Raw genomic sequence first — 14,068 nt, 5'->3', positions numbered from 1 at the left:
GGCCAGGGCCAGACCGATCCTCCTCAGCTTCCTATCAGATCCTACCCTTCACAAGCTGAGCAAAGCCAAATATACCTTTACATACTGTACACTGGCCCATCTTTGGCAAATATGACAGACTGGGCTGGGGGGCTGTTTATGAAAATCTGATATTGGCCTTATATCAATTAGATTTGCATCTAATTTGCATCTCATCAACTGAGACAAGGGGCCGGGGCCCCTCCCACTCTGTTATTCCCTCCCCCCACCCCCTTCAAGCCAAGGTCAGTGGAATATTCTATCTGAATTATTTCACACTAGATCCAAGGATGACACCATGATCCTCCTGCTGGACCTGCATCATGCCCAGACCACCACTCACACATTTTCTAGGAATCGGCTGAGCCCAAAGTGCAGCCACTCATAGATTAAATGACAGACACCCTCACTGACCTCCCAACCTCCCCCCGCCCCTGCCCTGAGCCACACTGAAACCAGTCTCAGTGCATAGGTTAAGTCCTGTGTGGTTCGTGGTACTGTTGGTAAGAGTGTGGTGCTAAAAATGTATGCCCTCACTGTACAGTAAAGGTCCAGTTATATTGTCATGACTGTGAGTTGGATGCCTTTTTACCCAATTTCTCTGCTGAATCTTGAATCCTCTTTGGCCCAACCTGCTATCATGCTAAGTTTGCACCTGCCACAGAGGACCAAAAGTAATCTTACCGGTATAAATCGCTTGTCAGCCCGTGTGGGGAAAATGACAAGGTGTTGGGAGTTGAGGCTTTTGTTCCAACACAGATTTTTATAAATTGAGCTTTAGTTGCTTTGGATGAGTTAGTATGCTAAATGGCATATACAGTATTACATTAGAGTGCACTGTATGACATCTGTGGGTGCAACTGCAAACTAAAACCTACTGCTGAAACATGGCAGGGCAAAGCAGGACAAATGCATCAATCTTTGTTGCTTAGGCTGAATCTATTCTCATTATTTACCAATCAAACTGACTGAGAGTCTAAAAAAAACATTCAACCCCCCAAAGTTTATAAAAATAAAAAGGAAAGAGTTTAATTTAGGAAATATTTTCACAAGTATTCCCACAAATAAAAAAAAGAGATATGTGATCGTGTGTCAATGCAATCAAGGTATGAAATGATTGTATTTGAAAATCTCTTCTTGGGCTTAGTAAATCGGCCCCTGGCTGAATCTACACTGAACAAAAATATAAAACTCAATATGCAACAATTTCAAAGATTTTACTGAGTTACAGTTCATATAAGGAAATCAGTCAATTGAAATAAATAAATTAGGCCCTAACCTATCGACTTCACTTGACTGGGAATACAGATATGCATCTGTTGGTCACAGATACCTAAAAAAAAAAAAAATGAGGGGCGTGGATCAGAAAAACAGTCAGTATCTGGTGTGACCATCATTTGCCTCATGCAGCGCAACACATCTCCTTCACATAGAGTTGATCAGGCTGTTGATTGTGGCCTGTGGAATGTTGTCCCACTCCTTTTCACGTTGCGTTTATATTTTTGTTCAGTAGAGCTGCTTACCCCTGGTCTAAGAAATAAATCACAATTGTCATTCTGTGTAACACCCAAAGAGGACTGGAAAACAACAAAACAAACCCATCACCCTGCCTGTGACACAACTGATCTAAATGCACTAGCCTAAATGTAGCCCACGGTACTTTGCTTTTGTGAGACAGTCAAAGAGCTCCTGAATGTAAACGACCACTTAGCAAGGCTAGCACATGCATACAATCCATGAATGCATAGGCTTGTTGCTACTGAATCTTCTTAGTTAAGTCACTGAAACATAAGGTCTCAACCTACTATCATAGGATTTCATTAAGAGGCTATATTGATACACCTTGGTAATTACTATAGCATTATGCAAGGTAAGTGGTCACCACAGTCCTACTGTAGCTACATACAGTATGTGGGCCAGGAACAGATAGAGGGCTACAGAAAACATGATTAGGCTACTTGCAGATCTGTGCCTGAGTCTTATGAGTTCTACTTGCATCTAGTATCAGTCTGTACTCCATATAGCCTAACTTACCCAGTGGCGGATTTAGGTATAGGCGACATGGGCAACGGGAACTTGGCGCCCGCACAAAAAAAAAACAAATCGGAATGGTGACATTTGTGCGATTGGTTTCCTATCGCTCATTTGCACGGGGGGTTTAATGCGAGTACGGGTTATTAAATGTCAATGATCTCAGTATTGGCCTGGCTGCTGCTTCTTGGAAGCCAAGTTGCTAGTATACCATCTCTCCATTCCTGCAGGCAGCCCTGGGCGACCACACATCTCCCTCCATCTCATTATACTCTCCTTTTCTGTTTTCAACCCCTTTTCTACCCTCTCAGAAACAATGTCCTTTACTGCTCTCTCTGCCTGTGTCAACTCCACTCATTCAGGCTTCAAAGAACGCAGAACTCTTGGGATATGGCGCCTACATTGTATTCATCACACCATTTTACCCAAGAAGAAAAAGAGCACCAAAGGAGGAAGTAGAGAAAAATTGAATGGCGATGGACACATGAAATTCGGTTCCCCGAGTTCAGTTTCCAAGAACGTTTGTGAGAATTCTACAAAATAAGACCTGAAAAGAACCGTTTAAGGATGTGATTTGCGAGATGCACATTCTACATGACGTTAGCAAGCTAGCTTGTTTACAACTGGCAAAAAGTTCCAACGCGACTCGCACTGCTGCGTCCCAATACCTGGTACTCTGGTCCTGGATCTTGGGCTCGCTACTCACGCAGATCCAGGATTCGTTTCAGCCAGGGTTCGTTTGCATTTCACACATCCTTTATAGCGCAGATCAGGGTACTAAACGCTCTAGGATCCAGACCATACAGAGATATGTGAAAGAGCCCTAGTTTACAACCCCGACTTTAAGTCAGAGCATACCTTTCTTGGCACTGTTACAGCTAGTCCCCAGTGTGGGCATCGCAGAGGGGGTACAATGCCAGCTTTGTCCCACCTTCCCTTCAACTCAAACAACGCTCAGAGGCCTCATAAAAGTGACGCAGTCTGTCCCAGAGAGGGGGAGTTGAACGCTTGTCGCTCCGTCTTCACCCTCCACACAATCTGACATCTTTCCCTCACTTGGCCAAATATTTGGCCAACTAGAGCTGGCCTGTGGTTGTAAAAGTGCCACTGGAATCTTGAGTAAAACCAAGCCTATTCTAATACAGAACAAATATCCTATTGCGTAATGTATTCTTAACTATTTGTTTTGTGGTCAAGCAAGGTGTCAGAACTTGTCAATCAACAAAACTATCAAAAGGTAGTGACTTGTAGACTAATAAAATGCAATAATATAATTATAATTTGTTGTAGCTAAGCAATGGAACAACTCCAAACTTTTCAAAGTGGAGGGAGTCTTCCTTATGAATGGAGGAGGGTAGGGCTGGTCTAGGCTATAGGTTGCAACTCCCTGTAATGGCTCAGTCACTGCACTAGTTTCTGATTAATCCAGAGGAACTAGGCTAAGTGTCTGTGCAGTTTTACAAATGTCATGGATTGGGGACCATTCTGCCCTAACCTGGATCAGTTACGATTGACATGACAGAAGGCCATGTGATCAGCAAAATGGGTGGAGGGCTAAAGAAGCCTATTGCACAATCTGGATAGTACTGTGTGTGTTTGTAACACTGCAAACAACACTGTTCAGTAGTTTTACCAAATCTTCATTTGTTTTAGAAGACAGTGATACAATGGTGACAAGATATGCCACATCTGTTTAAATCTGAGGAAAGAGAGAACGTGTATAACTGAACAAGATATAAATAATAGTGACTACTAGCTATGCAGTTAATAACTGGGAAATATATTGAAAATGTTCTTTAAAAAGGTGCATGAAGATTTCATAGGAAATACCAGGACTGGAATTATTCTGTGAATAATGTTAATAGCAGCCTTTATGCTACGTTAAATGCAGTGAGTAATCGCTGTCATTAAACAAAAAAACCCACCAAGGAATATGACAGCAAATTGCATTACATCAATGCAACTCGCATGTAAGGATTGCGTAAAATATGTTTAATCGGTGACATTTATTTCCATTTGCTAGTCCAACAAAGTCAATCACAAATGTGTATTTGTTACTGAAGGCTAGAAGGCTGGCTAACGCTAGCTACTGTATCATAGATAATCCAGTGGGAAAAGATAGCTGGCTAGCCACTGTCAACTATCTGCAAACTGGTCATTTGGCGCACATCAAACATTCGAGGAACTGTTGTAGTTTACTACTATGAGTGATTGCGACAGTTCTCACTTTTACATTGTTTTATATTTGCTCACCTCTATCTTGTCAACATTCCTGGCACATCCGACAACCTTCATGCCGTGTTGGACAAGCGCCCGTGCAACAGCCGCTCCAATCCCGACCGAAGCTCCAGTCACTAGAGCTACTCTGCCTTTCCAGCGCTCCATTTCAGTTAATTATTTAGCTATTACAAAGACTAGTTTTACAACTGGTGTAATAGGTAATTTTATTTTACCTAGCTATGTCGGTTCAATAGTGACAATATACATAACAGTTACTTGTGTTATATAGGGCGTGCTGTTACACCGTTCAACCCTCCCTAATCCTGTTTTCGCAGCATCCAGGAAAAGGCACCGTGCGGAAACCGAAATCCCTGCGCTCGGGATTAAATATTAAATGACAAACATTGCGCTATGTGTATTTGTTTGGTTGACGTCCCCTTCCGCTTGTTTATTTTACGACTTTTAAATTTGCAGTCTTCAAACTCTCCCTTGCCCTCATCAGTGGTGTAGAGTACTTAATTAAAACTACTTTAAAATACTACTTAAGTAGTTTTTTTTCGGGTGTATCTGTATTTTACTATTTATATTCTGGACAACTTTTTATTTTACTCCACTACATTCCTAAAGAAATAATGTACTTTTTACTCCATACATTTTTCCTGCCACCCAAAAGTAGTTGTTACATTTTTAGTGTTCAGCAGGACAGGAAAATGGTCCAATTCACACACTTATTAAGAGAACATCCCTGATCATCCCTCTGATCTGGCGAAGTCACTAAACACAAATGCTTTGTTTGTGTATTATGCCTGAGTGTGGCTCTGGGTAGCCATAAATAAATAAAAACATGAAAATCCTACTGTCTGATTTGCTTAATAAGGAATTTGACATTTATACTTTTATGTTGCATACTTACATGTGCATTCAGAAAGTATTTAGATCCCTTGACTTTTTCCACATTTTGTTATGTTACAGCCTTATTCTAAAATTGATTAAATAAAACAAAATCCTCATCAATCTACACACAATACCCCATAATGACATCACAATACCCCATAATGACGAAGGGAAAACAGCTTTTTAGATTTTTTTGCAAATATATTAAACATAAAAAACACAAATACCTTATTTACATAAGTATTCAGACCTTTTACTATGAGACTAGAAATTGAGCTCAGGCACATCCTGTTTCCATTGATCATCCCTGAGATGTTTCTACAACTTGATTGGAGTCCACCTTTGGTAAATTCAATTTATTGGACATGATTTGGAAAGGCACAAACCTGTCTATATAAGGTCCCACTGTTGACAGTGCAGGTCGGAGCAAAAACCAAGCCACGAGGTCGAAGGAATTGTCCATATATCTGGGAAAGGTTACTAAAAAATGTCTGCAGCATTGAAGGTCCCCAATAACACAGTGGCCTCCATCATTCTTAAATGGAAGAAGTTTGGAACCACCAAGACTCTTCCTAAAGCTAGCTGCCCGGCCAAACTGAGCAATCGAGGAAGGGCCTTGGTCAGGGAGGTGACCAAGAACCCAATCGTCACTCTGACAGAGCTCCAGAGTTTCTCTGTGGAGATGGGAGAACCTTCCAGAAGGACAACCATCTCTGCAGCACTCAACCAATCAGGTCTTTATGGTAGACTGGCCAGACGGAAGCCACTCCTCAGTAAAAGGCACATGACAGACCGCTTGGAGTTTGCCAAAAGGCACCTAAAGGGACTCTCAGACCATGAGAAACAAGATTATCTGGTCTTATGAAACCAAGATGAATGCCAAGCGTCACGTCTGGAGGAAACCTAGCACCATCCTTACGGTGAAGGATGGTGGTGGCAGCATCATGCTGTCGGGATGTTTTTCAGCGGCAGGGATTGGGAGACTAGTCAGGATTGAGGGAAAGATGAACAGACCAAAGAAAATGTCAGAACACAACAGCTGCCCAAGGTCTGCACATGCTCTGAGGGTACGGCTAGGGAGCCTCCTGGGCCGGCAGACTTGTGAAAACACCTGGTTTTCTGAGCAATCTTTAGAATTATTAGGTAAACACCTTATTTGGAGTTCCAGCGGTGTATTTGATCTGCGCATGTGCCAGCACCAGTTGTTTATGCCTCGTTCTTTAGCGCGAGTTGTGAACAATTTAACATATGTGTTTTAGAAATAGTTTTCACTTGATAACGCCCGAACTAAGAATCAAATATAGTCCTCAAAAATAAGATGGTCGCTGTTATATGTTTATTTTAATTGACGATTTTTTTCAGATGTGCCCATGTAAACGAAATGATTTGGAAATATCTACTTTTGCAAAGCATGTAAACGTTTTATCGAACTATTTATTATATTAATCTGACTATGCACAATAATCGCATGACTGTGTGCGTGTAACTGTACAGATTCACTTACGAAACGTTGGCTCCCCTCGGTGGCAAAATAATGCCACATCCTGGTGGTGTGACGAGGGTTTACTGTTTTGCAATAGTTACTTTGTGAAGATGTCACTACCTACTGTAGTCTTCCAGTTGGTGACAGATTTTCATGTAAATATTCTAAAATTCACATTAATAAAATATGCACATTCTCCCATAGAGATGTGTTTCAGTCAAATTAGGTTGTTGCGGATAAAAGTCTGTGCGTGATGACATAGCGCACATAAAAATAACTTTTGGGTTTAAATTCCAATGTACCATATAAAAAGACAAGTTAAATGGGTTTCCATTGCATTTTCAACTCTGATGGTTTTGTCACAAAAAATGTTGCGTTATATAGCGAATGTGCGTGTGTGGCAGGTGTGCTCTAGCCAACAGCTCGCTGGTATACATGAGAGCAAATATATACATTTGTCAAACGGCAGCCAAGTATCGACCATGTCACCAGAATAAGTCCACTGATATTTATTGGAAAAGAGCATCAAGCTCATCACCTTGCACTTTCACCATCCTGTGAAGTTTATTGTATTTATTTAATCGGTTTCCACTTCACAAAGATCGCACTTACAGTTGACCGGGGCAGCTCTAACAGGGCAGAAATTTGACCAACTGACTTGTTGGAAAGGTGGCGTCCTATGACCGTGCCAGATTGAAAGTCACTAAGATCTTCAGTAAGGCCATTCTACTGCCAATGTTTGTCTATGGAGATTGTATGGCTGTGTGCTCGATTATATAAACCTGTCAGCAACGGGTGTGGCTGAAATAGCCAAATCCACTAATTTGATGGGGTCACCACATACTTTTGTATATATAGTATATATAACTTTCATTCAAATGTCCTTCGCAAGTTGGACAATAAAGTACTAATCTATTTTATACTGAATATAACTATAAACACAACAGGCAACAATTTCAAAGATTGTACTTAGTTACAGTTCATAAGGAAATCAGTCAACTGAAATACATTCATTACGCTCTAATCTATGGATTTCACATTACTGGAAATACAGATATGCATCTGTTGGTCACATATACCTTTAAAAAAAAAAGGTAGCAGCATGGATCAGAAAACCAGTCGGTATCTGGAGTGACCACCATTTGGCTCATGCAGCGCGGCATCTCCTTCACATTGAGTTGATCAGGCTGATTGATTGGTGCCTGTGGAATGTTGTCTCACTCCTCTTCAATGGCTGTACGAAGTATCTGGATATTGGCGGGAACTGGAACAGGCTGTCATACACGTAGATGCAGAGCATCCCAAACATGCTCAATGGGTGACATGTCTGGTGAGTATGCAGGACATGGAAGAACTGGGACATTTTTAGCTTCCAGGAATTGTGTACAGATCCTTGCAACATGGGGCCATACATTATCATGCTGAAACATGAGCTAATGGCGACGGATGAATGGCACGATAATGGGCCTCAGGATCTCGTCACGGTATCTCTGTGCATTCAAATTTCCATTGATAAAATGTAATTGTGTTCATTGTCTGTAGCTTATACCTGCCCGTACCATCACCCCACTGCCACCATAGTGCTCTCTGTTCACAATGCTGACATCAGCAAACTGCTCGCCCACATGTGGTCGGTCTGCGGTAGTGAGGCCGGTTGGACGTACTGCCAAATTCTCTAAAGTGACGTTGAAGGCAGCTTATTCAATTCTCTGGCAACCGCTCTAGTGGACAGCATTACATCTGTGGCATTGTGTAGTGTGACAAACTGCACATTTTAGAGTGGCCTTTTTTTGTCCCCAGCACAAGGTGCACCTGTGTAATGATCATGCTGTTCAATCAGCTTCTTGATATGCCACACCTGTCAGGTGGATGGATGATCTCGGCAAAGAAGAAATGCTTACTGACAGGGATGTAAACAAATTTGTGCATAAAATGTTAGCGAAATTAGCTTTTTGTGAGTATGGAACATTTCTGGGATCTTTAATTTCAGCTTATGAAACATGGGACCAACACTTTACATATTGTGTTTATATTTTTTGCATTGTGAACATTACGGCCAAGGGACTGCCATAGGACAGCCACAGAATTGGCCACTTCTAATTGCCCAGGAATCTTTCAGTCAGTGGTCACACCCTCAAAGAGGAAGAGAGCATCTGATGAGTCTGCCAGTTTCCTCACCTCTATGGTCACCTGTAAGAGGAGGTGGGAGTCCAGCCCTTCAAGAAGCCCATGCTGCTACCAGCTAGAGGGCAACCCTCTGAAGAAAAATAGGAAGTATAAGGACAGTGACATTTCCAATGTGCTAGTCCCAAGCGTACTTTCGATTTCTCGGAAGAGGACCTAGGATGGGAATCAGCCAGTGGCCCAGGAAACTCAAGAGTCCGAATGAAGTCTGAATAGACAGAGGGTCCAGTGAGGACAGTGACTCGTCTCAACTATAGTCGACCAACCAACTAAAAACTGTATTTGTTTTGTTTGTTGTTACAATTATGTTTTGTGTGGTTCCGAATACAACCAACCATGGCCCACATATGGTGAATTTGTTTAATAATTATTAAATTACTTAATGAAATTGGAAATAAAAATATTATTTCCATTATCTGCATGTCCTTGTTTCTTCAAATTTGAGATGGGATTTAACTATTGCTACATAAAAATTACAAAGTTATTCAGGAACAACATTCTCTCAGTTTACTATACAACAAATAATTCAAATATAGAAACATTTATTTTACAATTTCAGGAAAAAATATTACACAATTCCAGTTTAGTTGTACACAGTGTGTTAAAACACCTAAATACACTTTTACAGTCATTATGTCAGTAGAAAAAAATATTGGATATTCATGATACAAAATGTACACTTCCCTACAAATAAAAATTGCATACACATGTACATAGCATTGTGTGAATGACCAACAATGGTCTAAAACATTACAAACTTTTATTTAAAAAAAAGTAGTATTGTCTTCACATTTTAGCTCAATATTTAATTCCAACACAAGATCATGAAAAAATTGCACTGTATAAAATGTCGCTTAAAACCACAATGACATTTTTTTTAACAACTTCCAACCCAAGTTATAAATCATAACATAATCAAAATAAATGCTCTTTACATGTGCAATGGACAGGGTCAATGTACTGCAAATATTCTTGTTCCATAAACTAAACAGTCTACTAGGTATTCAATAAACTGCCATGGATTTGGGGCAGTCTTACCACCTTTGCAAGATGATCATTCGTCAACAGGTACAACAACCCTGTTTACTCCCTCAAGACACAAACATAGCATTACTACATAAACGTCAACGCTTTAAAGTAAACATGTTTCGACCGATCATTCTGGCATAAGAGAAAAAGCATAAATCAAAATGGAGGTTTTAAAGTTTCCCTCAATGGACATGGTCTCATTTTTTCCACCCGCAGTGGCGGTTTGATTGAATTCCAGCCTTAGTTCTATTATAGTAATTTAAACCATGTGAAGTTATTTTGCTACTTCACTAATAATATTAGTGTAAAAGAGAAGGGACAATTCATCAACTTAATTTATAATTCTAGTACAGATATAATACTTATGTTAGCATAATTGTGAAATCTATTTAGCTGGAATAGCCAGACATTCTATATTTTGGATTGCAAAAATAACACGCAAAACTCCAAGACAGGGGATAAAACACCAAATAACAAACAAGAAAACTTGTTCAATGTCCTTCAAAAAAGTGTTAACTTAGATATGTCCATTTTGAATAGCTTTGGTCTTCCATACATGCTGCTTACTTGCCTGGGTAAAACTATGAACATTTATAGAAAGTGAAACCAAAGAAAGTGAGCAATTTTGCATTCCCCAGCCAGTCCTACATTTCAGTTTAATAAGAAGGAACACATACAACATTACATGTTGCAATGAAGATCCTTCATAAGTAAAGTTGCACAAAGCCATATTGTGCAGCATCTCTTACCAATGTTCCACGTAGACTTTCTCTTATAGAACTTCTAGAATAGAACTTCAAATTTTCTCCACAAAGCATGGAAGGAACACTTTTAGTTTAAACTGCTGACCAACAGTTAAAATCTACAACACATACTAGTGTACTGGATTTATATCGATTTCCCGAAAAGGTGAGGAAGATGGTTAGATTAAGGAAGGGTGTGATCTTTGCATCATGCATATTACATGCACTCTGCTTTGGAATTATTCCTGAGGAGAAGAGGGGAACAAAAACTTAACTACACAGCAGGCAATGTAAGCCGTCTTTCTGAACAACATCCAAGTCAAAACTTTGCATTAAACTAAGACAAAACACTTAAAGAAAATATGAAACACCGAGAAAGTGATAACGCGACAAAACCTAAACAAAGGAAATCAATATTAATGAATGCTTGCATGTCCAACTGGGTTTTGATGATAACAACATGGCATGATGGTGACATGTCACAAACATAAAGAGGGTCTTTGCAGGGAAGCTGTTCACTTTTAAAGGCAGGAGAACACATAGTTGTTTGCTAGTCTCTTCAGCTATTCACTATCATTACATATACATTAGTGTTGTAGAAACCCATCCATGGTTAAGAGCCAGTGTCACCTCAGATGGCCTCTCTCTCCACCATCTCAGTCAGTCTGAGACAGTGGAGGAGTTAGAGGACTGGAATATGGCACCAGGCCAGGCCAAGTCAGACCAGGTTGTATACTTTTTCTCTCATCCAGCAAGGCACTAAGATTTTCATTCAAGTTTATCATTGCAAGTGCTTAATGCATTTAAAACACCTATAATACCCATCACCAACCCCTCCCCCTGGGCAAACCAGTCTAGAGACACTCCTGATGAGTTTGGGAAGCCACCATGGTCTCGCTACTGTCTCGGCGCTGCTGACCTCAGTGTGTTTTTCTGCCACACGGTTTAGTGTTTTCATAATGAGGTCGTTCCAGAGACTGCCTGGGTTTATCCCAGAGGGCAGATGGAGCCTCTGTTCAGGGGATAGGACAGAAAGAAACTAACAACAGTAGTTAGAGCCCTTACAGTTCCCTCTCTGGACAAATCACCTGGAAGAGATCCATCATTGGCATCAAATCACAGCTCTTCAAATAGACAAAGTGCTGCTACTACAGTATTATTCATTCAGATCTAAAAATTAACTCCCTAAAAGATGGGGGGCTTTTCTTTCCCCTCTACATTTGGACAGAGTTTGCCCAACTCCACTTTCGATCAATGCAATAAAGAGGAAACCAAGAATGAGAAACTGCTAGCCAAGTGAACACAGCAAGAAAACAAAAACAAGAACCAACACGGTGCTTTGCAGAGAGTGGTTGTTTCTGGCTGGCTTTACCCAAGTGTCAGTCTGGGTTTGGTTCAGCGAGAGTCTCAGGGGGGCTGTCAGAGCAGTGGCTCCAAATAAGGAGAATGGAAAGAGTGACTGAGTAAGAGGCACACTCACGCAGGGTGATGGAGATGGACATATGGGCAGAGACACCTGGGAGATGCACGGAGAAGCAGAGCGGAGCGTGAATAAGGAAGTGAGATGGGCAACCTCAGAATGGCCATGCCAGACCTAATCCCCTTGAAGCAGGAAGTCCCCGCCACCACAGAGAGCGCCATACCTTCTCCATCTCCCAATAACTGATGTGTCTAGACTGGCTTGCCAATGCTAACCCCCCTTTTCCCCCCAGACCCTTTTAGAGAAACAGCCCACTTCTGTCTTAGTAACACAACACAGTCCCTGGGTGAGTGGTATTCAGGTTCAGTGCTGACCCCTACTGGTCTCAGTTGTTACTGCGGTTGAATGTCTCCAGCACTGTGGTGTTGGTCTTCTCAAACACCCACTGCTGGCTGGGGACGCTGGGGTCACACATGTTCATAAACACCTTTCTCTCTGTGGGGTTGCTGTCGATACAGCTGTTACTGATGTGGTGGTATAAACTTTTATCCTACAGAGATGGAGGGAGAGAAAAGAGGTGAACGAGATGGCAATGTTTATTTAATTACAGTGCATTTAACTGAAAATATTTTCCGAAATAGGTAATTTTAAAAATACATATTTATTAGCCTGCATGGAAAACTAGGAGTCATTTTTTTCTAACAAGGTACACCAAGCTTAAAAGGTGAATGTCGGTTTCTATCTAGGAGAAAACTGCCTTATCAATGAGTAGCAGCTGTGTCATTTCATCAAAAGGAGAAGGAAATACAAAGGATCAAAAATACATCTTGAAGCTTGCTCAGCTCGAGCAAAAAAAGTGCACCATAAGCAACTCACAAACTTGCCTTTTTCATACTTGGAAAAAGATTGTGTGTGTGGGTATGTGTGTGAGAAAGAGAGACCTTACCTTCCTGTAGCGCCACAGCTGGTTGCCCTTCATGCCGTGGCAGTCGTACAGGGTGACGGGGCTGTTGTGGGAGATGGCATCAAAGCACACCTTCTTAGTGTGCATGGGGTCCCCCACGCGGATGTCCTCCCTCCAACCAAACGTGAACACCTGGAGGGGGCAGAGACAACGTGGATCAGAACACCTCAGGAGTGGGGCCCCCACTTCCAGCTCGCCTCTTGGAGCCAGTGTCACTCCTGATCCTGGAGTCCACAGGGCAGGCATTTGTTCTAGCCCAGTACTAACATCTGATTTAACTCATCAAGCCTTTGAGATGTGTTAGTAATAAGCTGGAACAAAAGCCTGCACACCTTGTGAGTCTTCAGAACTAGGGTCGAAGAGAACCGCCCTGGGAGTTCCAACATCGGTCACCCCCCCCCCCCCGGGACGTTCACTCATAGGGAACAAAATAGTTGTTTGGAAGGGGCTCCTCTGCTGTAACATTCAAAAGGCTCCGGCTTGGACTGTAGCCAGAAAGAGCTCTTTGATTTGCACTGATGCTGTTTGTCGTCCCAGCATTGAATACAAATTGCAACCATGACAGAGATTAAAATACAACAGCCTTTTAAATTACTGTAATTAAACTGTCAAAGCACAGAGCCAGAGCAGGCAACTTAGAAAATAAAGAGAAAACATGGCCATCCATCAACATTCGGTTATGAGCTCTTCTAAACATTATTTGGGATGACAAGGGGGAAAAAAAAATGGGACTACATTAGAACAGAAGAGATAATGAAGTTGTGTGTGTGTGTGTGTGTGTGTGTGTGTGTGTGTGTGTGGAGAGAGAGAGAGAGAGTGTGCACCAGTGTGTGGGGGTTGGTTCTTCTAACCTTGTGGGGACCTAAAATCCACAAAAGTCCCCACAAGGATAGTAAAATAAGGAACAATCACCTCCGTGGGGACATTTCCCATGTCCCTGTAAGGACGATGGCTACTTTATGAATAGAGGTTAGGTTTAGAGTTAGAATTAGGGTTAAGTTTAGGGTTACTGAAATAGATTTTAGGTCCCCACGAGAACAGAAAAACATAACGTGTGTGTGTCGGTAGTACTTATGAAGGCA

At 41.4% G+C, this 14,068-nt stretch overlaps 2 protein-coding genes across 2 annotated transcripts in view; both read right to left on the bottom strand.

Moving 5' to 3' along the window:
• The window catches only part of LOC106567994 (dehydrogenase/reductase SDR family member 11), a 55,180-nt gene extending 50,546 nt beyond the window's left edge, over positions 1 to 4,634 (bottom strand). The window contains exon 1 of the mRNA XM_014137961.2: positions 4,303 to 4,634. Coding sequence (XP_013993436.1) covers positions 4,303 to 4,434 — 132 coding nt within the window. The 5' untranslated portion in view covers positions 4,435 to 4,634. The remainder of the gene's footprint in view (positions 1 to 4,302) is intronic.
• A 4,721-nt stretch (positions 4,635 to 9,355) lies between these two features.
• Positions 9,356 to 14,068, bottom strand: part of LOC106567995 (polypeptide N-acetylgalactosaminyltransferase 10) — a 141,812-nt gene continuing 137,099 nt past the window's right edge. The window contains exons 11-12 of the mRNA XM_014137962.2: positions 12,969 to 13,118; positions 9,356 to 12,572 (exon numbers count right to left, since the gene is read on the bottom strand). Coding sequence (XP_013993437.1) covers positions 12,408 to 12,572; positions 12,969 to 13,118 — 315 coding nt within the window. The 3' untranslated portion in view covers positions 9,356 to 12,407. The remainder of the gene's footprint in view (positions 12,573 to 12,968; positions 13,119 to 14,068) is intronic.

This window comes from Salmo salar, chromosome ssa13, assembly GCF_905237065.1.
Source record: "Salmo salar chromosome ssa13, Ssal_v3.1, whole genome shotgun sequence".
NCBI lineage: Eukaryota > Metazoa > Chordata > Actinopteri > Salmoniformes > Salmonidae > Salmo > Salmo salar.
Note: the sequence above shows the minus strand (reverse complement) of the source record. Positions and strands in the feature narration are given on the sequence as shown.